We start from the raw sequence: 21,329 nt of genomic DNA, 5'->3' as shown, positions 1-21,329 counted from the left end.
GAAAAAGAAACAGTATTTTTCAAGTCACCTCATAGAAGTACTGTAGTCAGAGTCACAGCCGTGTTAGTCTGTATTCGCAAAAAGAAAAGGAGGACTTGTGGCACCTTAGAGACTAACCCATTTATTTGAGCATAAGCTTTCGTTGTAGCTCACGAAAGCTCACACTCAAATAAATTGGTTAGCCTCTAAGGTGCCACAAGTCCTCCTTTTCTTTTTGCAAGTACTGTAGTGTAATCTCTTTGTCGTGAAACTGGTGCACGGGCTTAAAGACCACATGACCCTGGTTGGGAAAGTGTTTTTCCACCATGCTTGTCCTGCCCAAAATTCATGTTGCCCAGTAAAAATCCTCAGTTGTCCAAATTTTTGTAGCATCGGTAACATTTACAAGAAAAACAGTTGTGTCCCTAATAGCAGTGCTTGGATTTCTCTCATTTGTTGTTTTAAATTTGATTGTCTTCCACACATTCCTTTCTCTCAGTTTTGTGTTTTCCATCCTCTATTTAGTAACAACTCCTGTTTTCTCTGCTGGCCTTGTACTGAGCTGTTCATCTTAGCATGGGGGGTGGGCGGGGGAGGAAGGAGAGAGAAAGGCCTAACTAGGGCCCCACGTGTCTTTTCATTGTTTAGAAGGGCTGTGTTTCTGTTTGCCCATTAAAGCTTAGCAGCTGTCTGGGCACTATCTTGTTTCCTGTGTGCAGCATATGTGACTTAGTCTGTTAGGGCAATGCTAGTACTTAGCACCGACCTAGCCCTGTGCAAATAGGAATTCTCACAGTGGCTCGGAGAGGTACTTCTGTGTAGCCACGCTCTGTTGCTTAGGCACTGAGAAGCTAAGCCCACTGCCATGTCAGAAATCAGCAGCAATAGAGATGGGGAATGCCAGGTTTCCAATCCCATGCCTGGCCCATGCTAGGGTTCTAGATTAAACATTGCATGTGGGCATTTATAGTCTCCATGGCTTGTGTTTCTGTAGTAGAGGGTAAATCCATCCTCATCATCGTATCCATTCATTAGAGTCCACACCTGAACATAACCATTATAGGAACAACATACCCTCGTATCTCAATGTCTGTACTTTGACTCTTTTACCCCCAATCGGGGATATTGCAGATTATGTACTCCTTACACCATCCGATCCTAAACTGAATTTTGCACCCCTTGATAATCTGTACCTTACTTCCTGATAACCAGAAACTTCTACGCTTAAACGCTTTACCATTTCTTTTATTTTAACATCATCTTAATAAAATTATTAAAGTTGAGCATCGCTGCAGTTGGTTCAATTTAATAAATATGTGATGACCTCAGGCTTCTGGTGCACTCCCCATGGGGCCTTTAGGTGGGCAAAGTCTGAGTTTTCCTCCTACCACAGAGCACTGCTTCCTGGGCCAAATGAGGTGTGCAGTGGACACTCCTGTTTCCAGGATAGGTAAATGCTCCTCTCCCCCACCTCCTCTTTCCAATGAGTCAGATGGATAATATGCAGTGCTCTGGGGCCTTTGAAAGTGACAGGGTTTAGCAGGCTGGCATTTTCTTTTCCTCACAATGACTGTGCAGATCTTGTGCAGGGCTTGTCATTGTGCAGGACTTGTCATCGGGAGCTGGTTCGAAGGGCTGCAGAATAACAGGTGTGCTGGAGACTTTCACTCTGAAATATTGATTAGGCCAGTGGAAGGTTATGAAAGCTAGAGTTAGGCTCTGCAGTTCCTGGCCTTAGCTGAGCAGGGTTCCCAGGAGCTGGAGTTTGGGGGGAGAGTCAAACTTAGTCCAATTGTCTTTGAAGGAGAATAGTTTGCAGATGCAAGTTAAATCTGGCGTGGAGCTTGGCAGGAGGACAGTGAGTTGCAGCCTCCCTGTTTCTCTGCCCAGTTTATATAATAGCATTTAAAGTAAATAAAATGTCAGCCTTGAAGGGCTGTTAAAGAGGGAAGGAGGGATGGAGCCAGCCTGTGAGGACAGCTCCTCTGCCTGTGTGAAGTATTCCCGCTCCCACCTCCTGCATTCTCTGTGCTGGGAAAGGGTCGGAGGAGCCCTGGAGCTGAGCTAGCTGGCTGGCCTGGGCATGGAGGAAGCTGGCAAGTAGTTTGCAGCAAGCCCCCCTGTAGTAAATGGCGAAGGCTGTTGCCATCAGAGCATTGTAGCTCTGCTGTGTGGGTACCCATGGCGCAGATCAATGGGTAAAATGTCTGCCCAGCCCAGTGCACCTGCCACAGACAGCAGGGTGGCGCAGAAGCCTGTGTTTTGCTCCTTCCTGAGGAAGTGTTTAGACTAGCCTTTCCCCCTAAAACTTCTCACCATTGCACTAGCTTCTGTGTAGCTCCTAATGGTACAACAGATAAGGCCCCCACTGGGTGCCCACTGGCATTTTAGGTACCATCTCAGAGCATGTCTAGTGGGTACGGTGCTTAAAATGCTGGTAGCCACAGTGCTTTATCTATGCTAGTGCTCCCCCCAGTCCTGCCACCAGTGCAATGGAGGAACATTTCGGGGACAAGTATCCCAAAATTGGGGCTTTGTCTTATATAGGCCCCTGTTAACCCCCACCCCGTGTCCTGATTTTTCATAGTTGCTGTCTGGTCACCCTAGCCTGAACTAAAACTGTGAATCCATACTCCTTCACCCTTGGGGAAATGCAGAAGTAAATCCAGACTTTGTGACTAGACCCTGTACTCTACAATAGGCAGAAGTAAAATCCTGGAACAGAACTTTGTCTGAGTTGGGATCTGGATCTGAACTTTATGATGCAGGCTGTTCTCTAACCTTCATGCTGATTCCTTCTTGTCCCTTCACATTCACACTACTGCCAGGGGCACCTTTGCTTTGACCTGATAAGGCTGGTTTGTGATTATTTTATATTCAGCAGGGCACTCCAAGCTGGGATGTTATCTATCTAAGATCCTGGGTTTAGCAAAGCTTTGCAGAGTTCCTGATCTGATGCTCTAAGCTTGGATTGTGTCAGCCCAATGCTGGCGTCTCTCTAGGAATGCGCTGCCTCCCTCTCTCTCTTTTTCCTTTTGTTGTTTAGACTCTTCTTTACACATAAGAGTAATTGAAATGGAGTGTGGTACAGAGTGAGCTGAATGTCCCTTTGTTTCATTGCAGCTTGGCAATTCACAGCTTCCAGATATTTACCGGAACAAAGAGGTCATAAGACCAAATCTCAGGTTAATTTGCCTTTGCACACAAAGGTAAAAGTAAACTCCAAGAGCAGCAGACTATAGTTAACAGCAACACAAACACAGCCATGGATTGGTGCCATTAGAAGGGGTTGTGAAGTTACTTTCAATAGGTTTCAGAGTAGCAGCCGTGTTAGTCTGTATCCGCAAAAAGAAAAGGAGTACTTGTGGCACCTTACTTATGCTCAAATAAATGTTAGTCTCTAAGGTGCCACAAGTACTCCTTTTCTTTTTGCTTTCAGTAGTTACTCTGTGCCTTCCCTCTGTCCCAAGAAATAGTAACACTTCCAGAGCCCCTTGTTTCAGAGCTGAATTCTTGCAAACTGCTGGGGATTTTGAGTACAATGCTGCTGAATTTTAAATAGTTTGATCATGCAACAGGGGACTTTGCCATTTTTCTGGTGTACGTAAACACTGTGAAACTCCCTCTTCCTTCCCTTGCTGAGCCATGATGCAAGTCACTTATTCTGCACTGCTAGCCTAACTCACCTCTTCTAGACCCTCCACTGGCCCAAGTGACCGCATCCCTCCCTGCCCTCTCCCTCAAAATACATCTCCACTCTTGTCCCGTGTCTATCGATGCAGTTCTTCCCCTCAGGCTGTCTTGACAGCTCCTCTTGAATCTCTCTTGGTCAGCTTTAAGCTCAGGCTGGCTGAAATGGAACCCCTGACCACTATACTCCCCTGTCTCTTTATCACTGCTGGCAACACCACCCTGTCACTCATGCCCATAATGTTTTTTGGATCCTCCCTCTCTCTTGCCCTCACGGCTGGGCTGTGTTCATAACATGTCTGAGATCTGGCCTTTTCTTTGTGTCCACACAGCTACATCTTGCTAGGCCCTCCCCGTTCCCTGTTTGAGTCCTGCAGCGGCCTCCTGGCTGGCATTCCTGATGCTCATTCCAGACTGGAGGTTGCAATATGCTCTTCATGGGGCTACATGTGAAAACCAGCCAGAAGCTTCAACAGCTGATCGGGAATGGCCATAAAGCGCCTGGTGCACGAGTGGCTTCTTGATCCCTTCCAGGTGCCATTCAGGGAGCTGCTGTCGGTCTTTAAAGCCCAAAGTGGTTTGGATCCTGGCTGTCCAAGAGGCTGCTTCCCTCCTCATGTTCCGCCTCAGCAGTGAAGCTGGCTGTTGCCCTCTAGATATAAACCGTTGGGATCTGAGATCAGAATATTCTCTGTGGAGGGCCCTCTACTAGAATGTGCTGTTCCTGTGGGTCGGACTGTCCCTAGTTAATTACCCTTCTCTCTTCTCTGGCGCAAAGGCACGAGGAAGGGATTTTATGTACAAAGTCCACCCTTGTCAGCTCTGGCTTGGCTTTTGGCAGTGTTTTAACATATTACGCTGCCCAGGACCAGCTGCAATGGGAGCGTTTTACAACTTAGAACACACATGAAAGGGTTAATTTGCAACTTGGTGAGCTGTGTGGGGCTGGTTTGGTTTGCGCTTTGTGTATGTGCCCTTGTCAGTGTGTAACTGTGCCCTGCAGCATGACCGTGGTACAGGCAGCAGGGGATTTTTGTGCTTGATCTTCATCTCCAAACCAAAAGGGCCCGGCTCAGGGTAGTTCTCTGGTGGGATGCAATGTTCTAGGTGAAGGGCCTTCATGTCCGTGTTCTGTGTCTAACCCCAGAGAGGCTCTGCAAGACAACAGTGTCCTCAGGAGAGATGCTGACGGGCCTGGAGTGCCTGGCTCTCACTCCCAGCCCCACCTATACCTGGGTTAACAGAAGTGAGAATTGCCTTGAATGCTGTGGGGAGACATTAACTGTAAAGGGAGGTAAAACGACTGCCAGCACCCAAGCGTGGGAACTGTGAAGGAGTTGGTGGGTTTTCTGAATCGTTTGGCCCAGTTACCCCCAGTGGCTAATGAATATCACCTGACTAACCAGCCTAGTGCCTTACAGGTTTCAGAGTAGCAGCCGTGTTAGTCTGTATTCGCAAAAAGAAAAGGAGGACTTGTGGCACCTTAGAGACTAACACATTTATTTGAGCATGAGCTTTCGTGAGGTACAGCTCACTTCATCGGATGCTGTAGCTCACGAAAGCTTATGCTCAAATAAATGTGTTAGTCTCTAAGGTGCCACAAGTCCTCCTTTTCTTTTTGCGAATACAGACTAACACGGCTGCTACTCTGAAACTTAATATCTAAGAGTAGGGCTCTTAAAACTCCTCTCAGGAAGTGCCATCAAGTGCGGCTAAGCCCCTGCAGATGAATGCAGATGTTAGGGAACAATCTGCAGATGTAGCCCAGTGTTGCCATCGCATTCCTGGCCCCTGCCCATTACTCAGGCCTACTACTGGGCCTAATGCGGGGTGTACTATGTCTTTCCCAATGTGCTCGTCTGTTGGGTGTTTGGCCAGGCTGTTTACTGTTGTACCAGCCCAGGCAGAGAGCTCATTGTGGATGGGTTGTTAGTCCCGCTCTCTGTGATCAGATGAGCTTTTGAGTTGTCCTGCTTGCCCTGTGTATTCTAGTGGCGCACAGTATCTCAATTCTGTAGGTCTTGTATCTTCTCCTCCCTGCAAGAAAACTCCTTCAGCTCTTTGGCTTCCCCAGCAGGCCAAACCTTCGGAGAGATCCTTGTAAATGAAACCCCTGTGGGCCGGCCCTGGGCACCTGTTGCTGTGCTGTACTCTAAGCACACCATCAGCCATGCTTGTTACCAGCACATCACCACTGGTTGTGTTTCTGCACCTTCTCCAGGAAAGTCTTGCCAGCTCCTTCCCATGAAAGAAGTGACCTGAAGTCACCTTTCTCCGGAGTCATCTTATGGACTGGTCTCTCCAGATCCAGCCCTCTCCTTCCTGACTCACCTGTGCAGAGGAGAGGAGGTCTTGCAGCCCTTTGTTCAGATGAAAGTGAACCAAGTGCTGTGTCTGAGCAGTTTGTGCTTTTAATTCAATACAGTTTTGAAGAGGCCTCAGAGACGGGCAGACTGCAGATCCCTTGGTCAAACTGCATGGGGATGAAGGCCAAGACTTTCAGAAACAGGACCCTAAAGTTAGGCACTTAAATGAGTGGCCAAGTGTGAAACATACAGTTCCCCCATTAACGTCAGTGATAAAAATCCCACTTCAGCTAAATCAAAATAGGGCACTTTGAATCTGAAATAGCAACGCTCTGTTTCACCAGATCGGCACTGAACGACATAGGCTGTAATTCACACTTGTAGGCAGATGCCAATCTGTGGGCAGGGCCGGTCCTGAAGGCCCGATTTCCTGCAGCTGTGCAATGTGTGGTGGCTGCAAATTCCCTGACAAAGCAGCAACACTTGGTTCACACCTGGAGCCTTTGTTTATGCATGTGAGAGCCATGGCTTGGCATTTCCTGGCTCTCAGACGTCAATGTCCCCAGCCTATGGGTGCTCTGCCCTGCCATTGCCATTCTGGCTTGTTGTAACCCCTCTGCATGATCCTCATCGGCTCAGCAGAAAGGCAGTCTGAGCTATTAGATGCTTTGTTGAAAGGGCATGTGCCCTTCTCTGCATTTTCTGATAGCGCCTGGAAGACCAGGCTGAAAACAAAGGGGTTTTTCTTCTTGTGTTGTTAGACGAGAAATCAGGCCCTCTGGAGGACAGCAGGCTCCATCGTGACTGGAGAACGAGTGTGTATGAAACAAATGGCTAATCAAGGGAAAGCGGAGCTAAGTGGGGAAGAGAGTGTTGGTCACACTGTTTTAAACCCGGGTTCATGTTTAACCAGTGTCAGTGACTAACTGCTGTTTTGGAAAGAGGTGTCTTTGTTAAGGATTGAACAGCTGCCTCCCTTTGCCTGCGGTGCTGGAGCGACTGTAACAACCTGACACCTCCCATGCTCCTCCAGCTGAACATGCAGCCGGGACTTTACTGTCCTGCGGGTCCAAACAGTAAGTAGGATGTGAAAGACTGTGTAGGCCTCCTTCCACCAAAAAGGTGTCAGCCCAATATAGCTCCCCCTTCACAGAGGTCACTGGAACACTGAGCGCCGTTTCCGATCCAGAGCCTGGTTGCCTGTTCCTACCCCGAGCCCTGGCCCAGGGACTGACAGGCAGCTGGCCGCATGCCCTCGCGTTGCCTTGTGCCCCCAGTCCAGTCTGACTGTGCCTTTCTTTTCTGTTGCAGCTCGGATTGGGTGGAGATCATCGAGCCCCGCTCTCGGGAGCGAATGTATGTCAACTTGGCCACCGGTGAGTGCGGCTGGGAGCCACCTCCCAACCTGAGAGTTCGCCAGTCGGACCAGAAGCAATGGTGGGAGCTCTTCGACCAGAACAACAACCGTTTCTATTACTACAACGCCATCACCCAGCAAACAGTATGGCACCGGCCACAGGGCTGTGACATCGTGCCACTTGCACAGCTCCAGGCCATGAAACGCAGGTCCCAGTCTGACTGCAGGGGGCCTCAGCACACGGACAGCACGAGCAGTGATGGGAGAAACAGCCCCGTCCAAACAGCCCTGCTGCAGGAGGTGGAGAAGAGCAACGGGCAGAGCAGCGCAGAGAGGAAGCCAGACCCTGGAAGGTAGGGAAGGCTTTGTACTGCCTACAACTTTCTCCTGCGTAACTGCTGTGCAGCTCTCTGCCCTGCAGGCACCGGCTACTGGGTGTGGACTCGGGGACTGAGGACACAGCCTGGGAAGCTGGGCGGGCGGGCTGGCTGGGGAACATGCCGTGCGCTGGAGGTTGGGCTGCCCACTGGGCAGAGCCGGCTAGACAGCAGGCTGCATTCCGTGCGCTGCGGTTGGGGTGAAATGCCAGGATTAGATCTAAGGGTGAACTCGGGATGAATCATTCGCTCCCCCTTGCTGGACAGCTGGGGCTGCACAGTGGAGAGGCTGCCAGGAAAGGCCGAGTTACTGAGCCACAGACTAAGGCTACCAGCTCCTTGTGTGCAGGGTGCCATGAGGTAGACTAAACCTTTGGGGACAGAGCCTCTTGGACTACACCAGGGTCTTGGGCTGGCAGGTTCCTTTCCTGTCACCCTGCCCCAGCCCTTTCTCCCCCCTAGCCTAGCGGGGCTGCTGTGAGGGGTGTAACTTCCATGGAACTGGGGCAGAGCTCACGGTCACTTGCACACGTCAGCCAAGGAACAATAACTGGATGCTAGTGTGTTGTGCTAAGAGGCTTTGTTTTTACTCTGAGGAACTGGTCTGACAACCAGCGAGTGGGTTTCTTGTTGGGATTTTGCCAGCTGTTGTCCCTGCTTTCCCACTCCCCCAGCCCTGCTGTCGATACAGGCACCTCTCCCCTGCCTTGTGCATGGGGCGCGCCACACACGCTGAGCAGTGAAGGACTGAAGCCCTGGGAGGGAGGTCTGGAGACTCCCCAGGAGGCCTTCGCCTGGGCTCGCATTGCTATTGTGCACGGTGTCACGTAGTGTGGAGATATGGGCAGTGTAAATTCCCAGGGGGATTCACAGCTTGTGAAGCTGTGGCCCGGAGAGGCAAGTGACTTGATCAAAGTCCCCCAGGAAGTCTGGGGTGGAGCTGGGAACAGAACCCAGGTCTCCTGGCTCCCAGCCCAGTGCTATTACCATTTGCAGTAGCTGAACACAGTCACACTGGTTGTGAGCCAGTCTTCGTTCATGGCTGGCACTTTGGGCAGGCGATATCCTCCTGCCTGTGTGGCTGGCATCTAGCATGTTGGGGTAGTCCTGTGCGGCAGGAGTTGCAGGAGAAGAAGGAGAGATGGGTCCAAGGGGCTATGGACTCTTTTCCCTGCAAAATCATGGCACAAATCCCCCTGGCAAGCGAGTTTTCTGTGAGCCAGTGCACATCCGGTGGAGAGTGGCAGTCCTGCTGTCTGGGGTCCTAGCAAACAGCCTGCTGTACGCTAGACTCGTTCGTGGTGTTGCCTAAAACCATATTTCTTGGGGCAAAACTCCTAATGTGCCCTGACTAGACTGTGGGTTGACATCAACGGGTCCTAAAACTGGAGACTCTGAGATAGCACTTCTGCACATCTCTGCCTCCACAACACTCTGCTGCCCAGACAGACCTGTGCTCTGCCTGGCGAGCTCTCCCATCACCTTCCTCCCGCACTCCCAGCAGGCTCTGGGGCTAGAGTACTGGGCATGGCCCCTAGCTTGCCTTCCGTTTTCAGAGGGCCAGTTGAAGGCAAGGGGCCAGCTAGACCTCTCTGCTTTTCCCATTTGCTGCTGCTCTGGGGTGTCTGGCTCCTTCTGTGGGGCCTGCACTTTCTGCATCAGTTTCATTACATCAGAACAGCTTAGGAAATGGCTCTCGTGCTGCCCCATGGGCTCTCATGAGGCCTCTGGGACAAGAGTGGGAAAGACCTGTAACTCTGATGTGGGGAGCCAGGGCTGGGGCTCAGGGATCTTCCACTGCATGTCCCACTGATGGAGAGAGTTTCCGGAGCGCTCTGACTCTGCCCTCCTGAGCAACTGCTGGCCTTTGAGACTGGAAGTTACCAGCAGCGCGCACAAAGCATGTGCCTGAGACTCCCGGCCCAGGCTGCACCTCCAATTCCAGCTCCTCCCGGTGTGCAGGGAGCAGTGTTGGGTCTCGCGGTGGCTGGGCACGAGCATGTGTATCAGGATGAGCAGGTCTTGGGGGTCCAAAGCCCCCTCGAAAAGGTACCTGCTTTCCTGTGCTGTAGATTATTCCGGAACTGACTGTGTCTCTCCTGTTGGGCCATGGCTCTGTTGATGGGTCACTCACACAGCTCTGCCAAGGGAATCCAGCCTGGTAAAGGGCTATCTTTGCAGAGCACAGCACATCCCAGCCCTTTGTAAAGGCAAAAAGGGGCACCGCACGAAGTCCAGGGAACAGACTCCCACAGCTGAGCCGTGAAAGGATCGTAAGCTGGCATCATGACCTCTCTCTGTATCAGGCAGACTGGTTCTGGGAGAGGGACGTATTTGAGTTGTTACTTATTTGTGCCGTTACTTATTTGTGCCCTTGACAGTGATGAAGTGCTTCTCCTGCCCACTCCATCCTGGTCATACCCTGTGGCAGCAGCTTATGGGGGGCTCTTCCAGCCAAGGGCAGGCAGCTGAGGGGGACGGAGAGGCTACAAAAGGCAGGGCTGTGGGTCGCTGCCGGAGCAGTGAGGTGCTCAGACACTATGGTGAGGAGCACAGGATAAGAACAGGGAGGGAGCAGCACAGTGGACACAACTATTGCCCCATCTGCTTTCAAAATTGTTCTGCAAAGCAAACTTGCCTGTGAGGGCCAGTGTCCTGCAGGGGGAGTCGCCCAGGGCTCCACTGCACATAGGCACGTACCTTCTAGACCTTTCGGTGCGTGCCCAGGACTGGAGCTCTTCCCCACAGACACAGACGTGTTCTCCCTTTCCTTGAGGCAGGACATGGTCCTGGAGCCCTATCAAGAGAAATCCGATTCACTACTGGTTGTAACGTGGCATCTTCATAAGTATTTGCACCCAAGACAATGAGGCATTTATCTTTAGAAACGGTTCAGATGGTTGGTTGGCTTTCTCTCCTGCACTCTCCACTAGATGGTTTTCTTCCCTTTCTTGTCTGCTCATCTCTCTTCATAGATGGGCTACAAGGGACTATTGGGGTCCCCTAGTCTCACCTCCTGTATAAGCCAAGCCAGAGAACCTCACCCCACAGTTCCTGCAGCAAGGAGAATTACTCTGTCCTCCGTCTGTTTCATGCTCTAACAATTCTTTGTGTGTTCTATGTTATAAAATCTGCCATGCCGGGCAGGTAGCCCGCTTGATGGTCTCAATATCCACCCTGTGCTGAATGGCCAGGTGGGACTGGTCCACATCCTAACTGGGTTAAAAACTAAGGTTGGAATGCAGTAGAAACACGCTCTGGTTCTGTTTATATGGCAAGACCTAGCAGTTGTCTCCTGCTCTCCCAGTGCCCATGCTGAGAAGAGTCTCTCCCCTCGCTGGCCCCTTGTGGTGCTTCCTTCTCCCGCCAGGGCCAGCAGCCTGCTCTGGAGATAGCCCTTTGCTACCCGGATGATGTTTCGGGGCGGAGTGGCTGGCAGGAAGTGGCAGCTGGTCATTCAGGCAGGGATGCTGTTGTGTTTCCCAGAGGCCTCGTGGGGAAGGCACACTGTTTGGTCATTGGACTCTGACCCCTTGTGTTTTCTCCTCCCCTCCCTTCCCAGCACTACCCAAGCCCTGCTCCAAAGCAGGGTCCCCAGCTGTGCCAGGCGGGGTGCATTCTCCATCTCTGAGAGCAGGTGCCTAGGGCTTTGCTAACCCCTGAGGTGTGTCTACACAGCTCTGACCCGGGCTGACAGACTCAGGCTCATGTTACCGTGATGTAAATAGCAGTGTAGATGTTGCAGCTCGGGCTGCAGCTCAGCTCTGAAGCCCAGGGAGAAGGTGGGTGCAGAGCCCGGTCTGCAGTGTGTACGCAGGTAGGAGTAGCATGGCAGTGCAAGCCTGAGTCTGTCTGCCCGAGCGGGGAGGCTCGCTGCTGCGGGCTGTGAAGACATACCCCAAAAGACCACGGCAATTTCTCCTTTTCCAGCACAAAGCTCCAATCAGCAAACAATACCTGCCCCTGGTGTGTTCAGCACAAGGGAGCGGTGCAGCCACTCCAGCACCCTGAATCACAACAACAGAGGAGCAGATGGATTGGCAAAGCAAAGTAGAAACCACTTTGTCCTTTCAAGGGCAACTGATTCTGAAGGCAAATGTTCCTTAGTTACTAGGAACGAGGGGGCTGCAGAGACATACACATGTGGCTGTTCATGGGAATCGAAAGGTCCCTGTTGCCACTTGGAGGGTCAAGCAAGCTGTCACCCCAGCTTGGGGAAGACATGTTACACCCAGCCCAGAGAAGGGGGAAGGGTAGTGGAATTTCTGTCTCCATCCTTGTTCCCTCTCTGCCTTTCTGAAGTCACCGCCCATGTTTAAGCTCAGCCCTGGTGATGGGCGCATGAGAGAGAAGATAGACACCAGTGTCTTCAAACCCAGTCAGCTTCTGGTCAGCCCAGTTGTCCCATGAGAAAGAGTGAGGCACTTCTGGGGTGAAACAAGTGGCAGGAGTTATCTGTGATTGTGCACAGCTCTCCAACCCACGCCCTGCTGGGCTGTCCCTCTGCCCCCAAAGGAGGGTGAGAGTGAGGGCTGTGTTAGGCTGCATCTGTTCTAGCTTGTCAGGCTGTCCTAGGAAGGAGAGGCTCAGGTTTCAGCATAGCAGGTGTGGGAGGCTTGAGGACAGCAGGAGGAAGATGGTGCCAGAAATAGAAAGGTGAAACCGCAACCCCATGGACTGGCTGCTTCAGATCTGAGAGCAGGGGTGGTTCTGCCAGGGAATGGGGAGAGTCCCAGCTGAGCCCACCCCAAGGAGTGTCCGTCCCCTCCGCCTGGCACTTGCTTGACTTGGACTCTGTACAAGGGAGAGCCTGAACTCCAGCTGTGTGGCAGGCCCAGACCCAGCCGGTTGGGGAGAGACCCCACAATCCACTGGTGGGGAAAACCTTTTGCGGGTGGTTGTTTATTTTCATTCCTTGTGACCGCAAATCCTGCCGGGCCGTGTGCAGAGTCCCCATTGTCCCCTGCCCTGTACAGCTCCCAGCCAGGGGAAGCTGAGACCCAGAGGAGCACAGCTGGGCCTGAGGAACCTCTCCAGACCACTCATTCTTGAAAAGTTCTGCTGCACCCCTTTATCTACCCACAAGACACAGATGGGGTCTCAGCTGAACTTCCTAGAGACCTCAGGTTCCCTAGCAGCAGTATGTGGCTTCGTGGGCGCATGGTCGATACACATCCAGCACTATAGTGTGGTCTGTGCAGGCCAGCCCCAGTGCAGAAATCGAGCCATTGCCCCGCTGTGGGAGTGTGGAGGGCCCTAGTGATTCAATTGTGTCAGCAAGTGCTGAGATTTGCACTTAGAGCAGGAATAAAATCCTTCGTTTCGTGCTTCTGGGGTTGGATTTAGCACATTTGCTCTTTGTGGGTCAGTTGCATTTTCAGTCATATTTGGGATCAAAGATTTACTAACTGCTCATTTCAAAGTGAGCCTCTGAGGCTGCCCTGGGATAGCAACACCTCCTGGGATCCTCCAGCTAAAGAACTACAGTCCTGGGAGAACTCCCGGTGTCTCTCACGCGGATGTCCCCATGACAGCTCAGATATGGGCCTACGGTATTAATTTTGATAGACTATACGGGCTAACGGTGTTAAAGTAACCGAGTCACCGTCCAGCATCAAACAGTGTTAAACAAGGTTTGGTACCCAGAGAGCTCAGCCTGCTTAGTCCCATGGTAAATGCACCATTAAACATCCTTTTAAACCTTTTATTAAAGGTAAAGGAAAGAAGGAGAAACAGTTCGTGTTTGAAATGTAAAGTGTTAAATAGGATTTTCTTTTAACAACATCCCTTGTTCCCTTTCCCTTTAGGTGGAGAGAGTTTTAGACGGAAAAAGCATCTTATCTGACAATCTCCCAGATGGTATTCAAGATGATAATAGCTGTCCTTTGGGGAAAGAGAAGAGGTTAGCAGAGATGGACTGGAGCTGGTGTTACAGTCCGATCCTGTTTCATCTCAGGCGGTGCTTTGGATTCAGCTGGGGCTGGTAGAGGTCATGATGTCACCTAGGTCCCTCTCTCTGTCCTGGTCTGGTCAGGAATTGTCTCAGGATCAGAACAATGGAGGTCGGGGCTCCAAAAACTTGTGGGGGTGGCAGCCATGATGGTGAAGCTCACCTAGGAACATATGAACGGCCATACTGGGTCAGGCCAGTATCCTTCTTTCCAACAGAGGCCAATGCCAGGTGCTCCAGAGGGAATGAACAGAACAGGGCAATTACTGAGTGATCCATTCCTTGTCATCCACTCCCAGCTTCTGGCAGTTAGAGGCTAGGGATACCTAGAGAATGTGGTTGTGACCCTGCCAATCTTGGCTAATAGCTATTGATGGACCTATCCTCAATGAACTTACTAATTCTTTGTTGAACCCAGGTATAGTTTTATAGCTCGCTCCAGTAGCCAATTTTTCTCCCCAAAGATTCTTTCTTTAAGGACCCACAAAGGGAATGGTGGGACAGAATAGCCCATCTTCTCATTATTTTGTCCACCATTTAGGCCTAGTTTGCAACACACCAATTTTGGTTCACTGATTTCTGGTCCCACACTTTTCTTGTTTACCAAGCATGATCTTGAGTTCTATCAGTAAGCTGTTTTGTTTGGACTATTTCAGTCTTTGTCTCCCTTTCATACCTTTTCCCATCAACATTTCTAGTTGTTGTTGAAGTACATCACAAGCAGAAAGCCTGTCAAACAATCAGTGGGGCCACTGGATGACTGAGGTGCTAAAGGAGCACTCAAAGGGGATAAGGCCATTGAGGAGAAACGAAATGAATTCTTTGCATCGGTCTTCACTGCAGAGGATGTGAGGGAGCTTCCCACACCTGAGCCATTCTTTTTAGGTGGCAAATCTGAGGAACTGTCCCAGATTGAGGTGTCAGTAGAGGTGGTTTTTGAACAAATTGATAAATTAAACAGTAATAAGTCACCAGGACCAGACGGTATTCACCCAAGAGTTCTGAAGGAACTCAAATATAAAATTGCAGAACTACTAACTGTGGTATGTAACCTATGGCTCAGTTAATGTGACAGATCAGTTAATGTGACACCAATTTTTGAAAAAGCTCCAGAGGTGATCCTGGCAATTACAGGCTGGGAAGCCTAATTTCAGTACCGGGCAAATTGGCTGAAACTATAGTAAAGAACAGAATTATCAGATATAGATGAGCACGATTTGTTGGGGAAGAGTCAATGCAGCATTTGTAAAGGGAAATCATGCCTTAGCAGTTTATTAGAATTCTTTGAGGGCATCAACAAGCATGTGGGACAAGGGTAAGCCAGTGGATGTAGTGTATTTGAGTGTTCAGAAAGCCTTTGACAAGGTCCTTCACCAAGGGCTCTTAAGCAAAGTAAGCAGTCCTGGGATAAGAGGGAAGGTCCTCTCATGGATCAGTAACTGGTTAAAAGAGAGGAAACAAAGAGTAGGAATAAATGGTCAGGTTTCAGAATGGAGAGAGGTAAATAGTGGTGTCCCCCAGGGATCTGTACTAGGACCAGTGCTATTCAGCATATTCACAAATGATCTGGAAAAAGGGATAAACAGTGAGGTTGTAAATTCTACAGATGATACAAAATTACTCAAATGCAAAGCAGACTGTGAAGAATTACAAAGGCATCTCACAAAACTAAGTAACTGGGCAACAAAATGGCAGATGAACTTCCGTGTTGATAAATGCAAAGTAATGCACATTGAAAACATAATCTCAACTGTACATACAAAATGATAGGGTGTAAATTAGCTGTTACTACTCAAGCAAGGGATCCTGAAGTAATCATGGATAGTTCCCTGAAAACATCCACTCAATGTGCAGCAGTCAAAAAAGCTAACAGAATGTTAGGAACCATTAGGAAAGGGCTAGACAAGAAGACAGAAAATATCATAATGTTACTATATAAATCCACTAACACCTTGAATACTGCATACAGTTCTGGTCACCCCATCTCAAAAAAGATATATTAGAATTGGAAAATGTACAGAGAAGGGGGACAAAATGATTAGAGGTATGGAACAGCTTTCGTATGAGGAAAGATTAATAAGACTGGGACTTTTCAGCTTGGAAAAGAGACGACTAAGGGGGGATATGATAGAGGTTTATAAAATCATGAATATTGTAGAGAAGGTGAATAATAAAATATTATTTAGCCCTTCACACAAGAATCAGGGGTCATGGAATGAATTTAATAGGCAGCAGGTTTAAAACAAACAAAAAGAAGTATTTCTTCACACAGTGCACAGTCAGTCTGTGGAACTCTTTGCCAGGGGATGTTGTGAAGGCCAAAACTATAACTGGATTAAAAAAAGAATTAAGTTAGTTAATGGAGGATAGGTCCATCAATGGCTATTAGCCAAGATGGTCAGGGGTGCAACCCTATGCTCTGGGTGTCCCTAAGCCTCTCACTGCAAGACGCAGGTGATGGATCACTCAGGAATTGCCCTGTTTTGTTCATTCCCTCTGGCATTGGCCACTGTTGGAAGACAAGATACTGGGTTAGATGGACCATTCATCTGACCCAGTATGGCCGTTCTTATGTTCAGCATTTTAGACCTAAATTGTGTTGATTTTTTAGAAATCTTTGTAATTGGACAAGGAATGTTCTCCGGATTCCTAGCATCTACTTCTTTTCTTCTGTGTTTGTTCCCCCGTCCTGATTTAACAGGACATCCCAAAGCACTCTGTGGGGTATCTCCTGCCTTGGCAAGTAAGTAATACACTTCTGAGAACTGCTAACTTTGATTCTGCTGGAACGCAGTCCAGCAATTGTGGCTGGTTCAGGTGCTGGAGCCATGACTGCTGTCGTGATCAGATCTGATCCAACACTGGAAGCTGCAATGATGCTGCAGTTGAAACACTAACAATCCTGTCTTTTTTGTCTCCATTCAAAACACAGGGGAAAATACCTGTTTGCCCAGTGGGCAGGACAGAGTTGCAGCGGGGCTTTTTCTGCAGTTTCCTGGAGGGAATTGCAAAAAATGTGGAATTTAAAAAAAGTAAATAAACCCTTCTTTAAAAGCTGTCAGATTTGTAAGGCCTGCTGGAGCTGGTCCCGGTGAGAAAAGCTAGCACCAGCCGCAGCGTTTGTGTTCGAGCTGCTTGAAAATAGCTGTGGAAGGATCTAGCGTCAAGGATTATTCTGAAATCTCTGTTGCTGGCAGTTCAGGGTATGTCTACATTGCATTAACCACCCGCAGCTGGCCCATGTCAGCTGACTTGGGCTGGTGAGGCTTGGGCTGCAGGGCTGTTTAATTGTGGTGTAGACGTTTGGGTTTGGGCTGGTGTCCAGGCTCTGAGATCTGCCCCCTCGCGGAGTCCCCAAGTCCAGGCTCCAGCTCGAGTCTGCACATCTACACTGCAATTTTACAGCCCTGCAGCCCGAGCCTGTGAGCCTGAGCCAGCTGTGGGTGTTTTATTGTTGTGTAGACAGCGTTAAAACCCTGGATGAGGAAGGCTGCTTCAGGACAGCCTTTCGCGTGTCAGCTCAGGTCATTCACTGCTCTGGAGCAAGAGCCTGAATGTTCCCAGTTCATGGGGCTGACCCCTTCCCTACCCTGCATTATCAGGATGCTTGGATAGCCTTGTGGGAAAGGCAGTGCAAGCTGCCGAGGCAAGATTTCATTTGCCAGTGTGGAAATGGCTGTGGAGAAGAGGTAACGATTCAGACAGCGTCCCTGTTCCCCTGCACACTGTGTCTTACGAAAGGTCTCTGGCTTGTGAGGGGTCTGGGAATCCATGGCACAGATAGCTCTCTGCACCCCACAGGCGGTTGTCAGTAACTCCCAGCACAGATGCCTTGGGTCATTTGCTGATTATATTTCTACTTCACATTGCGGTACAAAGCTCTTGCTTAAGGTGAAGGTAAAGTCACCATTGCCCCAGTGGGTGCTCTGCTCCCTGTGTCCTCACATAGCGTAGCTCTGCCAAAGTCCAGACTCAAATGTTCCAGACCCAGGAGATGCTCTGTTAAAGTCTCCCCAGAGATCCCTGGGTAGGATGTTAGTATGACATGAAAACCACCCCAGCCATATGCAAACCAGGCAACGCACAGCCATGGTAGCGCCCCCTCCCCCACAAGCACAAGTAGGCGGCCAGGGAGGCCAGCAGGGTCTAGCAAAGTCCAAGTACCTAATCCTGCCCTAATAAACGTTGCCCTTTTCGGTGTGTCCATCTGCAACGAGACACTGCGTCCCCCAAGTGTCGTCATGTTCACAGCTCCCCCATCAGCGGAAGTTTCAAGAACAGGTTATGCAGATACCTAGCACAGGCGGCTGGACGAGATGGCCTCTGGAGGTCCCTTCCAGCCCCACATTTCTGTGATTCTATTTCTCTCTCTAGTTTGGGAGCATGTGTAATTCCTTGGGCATGTTAACGCTAGAAGGGTAAGGGAGGTATCATTTGATTCATAAAAATCTACAGAATCACGACTTCGGTGGTGTCCCCTCTGATGTCCCCTTGGCTCCCAGCTCCACGTCCTCTGGTTGGTGGACATTTTGATAATAGTGTTGTTGAAAGTGGGTTGAGTTGGGTATCATTTGAAAGCCCTTTCTCCCACAAACACTGATGGTACCAAACATGACACACCTAGAACAATTATGTAGGTAGGCAGATAGTTGAAAAATATTTAAAAGTTGACCTTTAAAAATTATACTTTAATACAGGTATGTTAAACAATGCAGCCCTCACAAAGTTACATTTTGGGCCTCAACTGACAGTGCTGTGTTATCAGTTAATGCTCTGAACGTAAAACCAGATTAACTTTTTGAATGTTACAGATTACTGTAAATGGAGGGAGTGTTCCAAGTTGTTTTGCCATTATTGACAAAAAAGAAGCAGTTCAGTGGCACTGATTATCAGCTTTGTCAATTATGCCAAAAGAATTGTAATGAGACACCATTTAAGAGGTCAGCATCGAGCTAGAAATGACTGGAATCCATCCATGAATGATGTGCACGTAGTCACATAACCTACATTACATAACATAATTACTTTGGAATTGTAATTAATTTATTACACAACCCTTGGTTTTATTTTGGTCTTGACCATCTTTAGGCATCAGTTGGGAGATGAAGAATATCGACTAGTAGCTCGCTGTTTTGGAGAATACCACTATAGAAGACTTGGTTAAACACAATGCTTGGTGATATCTTACATGCTGTACGAAATGCACCCATAAGCTGAATTTGGCAAGGTTGGAAAGGAAGTACATAGAGCATCAGAAAGCAGTTGAAGGTGCTGGGACAAGTGCCAGCTGTGGGCAAGACTCACCTTATACTAGGTCACATGGCATGCATCTTGACAACACTTGCTTCTTCTGTGGTCAGACGGAAGCCATCCATTAAGCAGTTTCAACACGTGAGACAGGTGAGAAACTGTCTGAAGCTGTCACTCTGCAAGAACATTGCATGGAAAGTAAAGTAAAGTGGCACATTGACCCAAAAGACGCCTGTGGCATATCACATTGAGTGGTACACCCAGAATGTAAGTAAAGTGTTGTGTCAAAAAGAAAAAGCAACTGAAACAAATACTGATTTTACTACTGCAAACTACGCATCTCAGCTGGAGTTAATACAATTCCTTGGAGAGGTTCTAATGGATGGGAAAGCGGTGGCAATGGCTGATGCAGAGGCTAAGTTCAAAGAGGAACAAATGCTTAGCAGAAAGGCGCTTATTGAAGGTGAATTGTGGGAAATAAGAATATGGGTGTAATTTTTGGCAATCATATACGAAGACATGAATCACGGTGTATATCCTTAAAAGCTGTAAAAGATGCACTGATGTCAACAGTAGTATGAAGACTTTGTTTGCAGCTTCTGTGTTTTTAGGGAAAAGCATTTTGTCCTGCAGTATGTGGGAGTTTTAGATGCCAAGGCTGAAAGAATAATACTGTGTGACCTTTACTACTCCTTTAGGTGGTACATTGGTGGTTGCAGTGACTTCAGCACCAGTAAGTTTGACAGGAAGCAAATGGAGCATTAGGCTGCCATTTTATCACAAAGCCTCATGTACAAGGGCTTGAGTGAAAGGTTTCCAACACAGACACGACAATTGTGCAGCATGTGAATCCAGGGAACTGCAAACCGGTCAGCCTCACTTCAGTCGCCGGCAAAATCATGGAGCAGGTCCTCAAGGAATCTATTTTGAAGCACTTGGAGGAGAGGAAGGTGATCAGGAACAGTCAGCATGGATTCACCAAGGGCAAGCCATGCCTGACCAACCCGATTGTCTTCTATGATGAGATAACTGGCTCTGTGGATATGGGGAAAGCGGTGGACGTGATGTATCTTGACTTTAGCAAAGCTTTTGATGTGGTGTCCCACAGTATTCTTGACAGCAAGTTACAAAATTATGGATTGGATGAATGGACTATAAGATGGATAGAAAGCTGGCTAGATTGTCTGGCTCAATGGGTAGTGATCAACAGCTCAATGTCTAGTTCCCAGCTGGTATCAAGCGGAGTGCCCCAGGGGTCGGTCCTGGGACTGGTTTTGTTCAATATCTTCATTAATTATCTGGATGATGGGATTAATTGCACCCTCAGCAAGTTTGCAAATGACACTAAGCTGGGAGGAGAGGTAGATATGCTGGAGAGTAGGGATAGGGTCCAGAGTGACCTAGACAAATTGGAGGATTGGGCCAAAGGAAATCTGATGAGGTTCAACAAAAACAAGTGCAGAGTCCTCCACTTAGGAAGGAAGAATCCCATGCACTGCTATAGGCTGGGGACCGACTGGCTAAGCAACCGTTCTGCATAAAAGGACCTGGGGTTTACTGTGGACGAGAAGCTGTATATGAGTCAGCAGTGTGCCCTCGTTGCCAAGAAGGCCAACGGCATATTGGGTTGCATTAGTAGGGGCATTGCCAGCAGATCACGGGAAGTGATTATTCCTCCTCTATTTGGCACTGGTGAGGCCACACCTGGAGTATTGAGTCCAGTTTTGGTCTCCCCACTACCGAAGGGATGTGGACAAATTGGAGAGAGTCCAGCGGAGAGCAACGGAAATGATTAGGGGGCTGGTGCATATGTCTTACAAGGAGAGGCTGAGGGAACTGGGGTTATTTAGTCTGCAGAAGAGAAGAGTGAGGGGGGATTGGATAGCAGCCTTCAACTACCTGAAGGGTGGCTCAAAAGAGGATGGAGCTTGGCTGTTCTCAGTGGTGGCAGATGACAGAACAAGAAGCAATGGTCTCAAGTTGCAGTGGGGGACATCTAGGTTAGATATTAGGAAACACTAGGAGGGTGGTGAAGCACTGGAATGCGTTACCTAGGGAGGTGGTGGAATCTCCATCCTTAGAGGTTTTTAAGGCATGGCTTGACAAAGCCCTGAGTGGGATGATTTAGTTGGGGATTGGTCCTGCTTTGAGCAGGGGATTGGACTAGATGACCTCCTGAGGTCTCTTCCAACTCTAATAGTCTATGATTCTATGTGCATAGTCTACCGCTGCAAGTGGCTGTTGGTTTAACGATTCATTCCAAAACCTATAGCAAATTCCTGCAGAAAGTACTGTGCCTGGAGACCGCAATTGCAAACGAGGTGCTTTGCCGTGTAGAACTGAGTGAAGGGTTGTATGTTCCCCCAGATCTTGTCAAGGGTAGGTTTATATTTTGTGCTGCTGGTATCTTAGACTTCCTT

General features: G+C 49.1%; 1 protein-coding gene across 2 annotated transcripts in view; it reads left to right on the top strand.

Annotated features, from left to right (window-relative positions):
• The window catches only part of LOC125622593 (rho GTPase-activating protein 39-like), a 122,276-nt gene that overhangs the window by 44,377 nt on the left and 56,570 nt on the right, over positions 1-21,329 (top strand). For both annotated transcript variants that reach the window (XM_048820708.2, XM_048820709.2), the window contains one exon: positions 7,287-7,685. In XM_048820708.2, coding sequence (XP_048676665.1) covers positions 7,287-7,685 — 399 coding nt within the window. The remainder of the gene's footprint in view (positions 1-7,286; positions 7,686-21,329) is intronic.

This window comes from Caretta caretta, chromosome 13 (assembly GCF_965140235.1).
Source record: "Caretta caretta isolate rCarCar2 chromosome 13, rCarCar1.hap1, whole genome shotgun sequence".
Lineage (NCBI taxonomy): Eukaryota > Metazoa > Chordata > Testudines > Cheloniidae > Caretta > Caretta caretta.
Note: the sequence above shows the minus strand (reverse complement) of the source record. Positions and strands in the feature narration are given on the sequence as shown.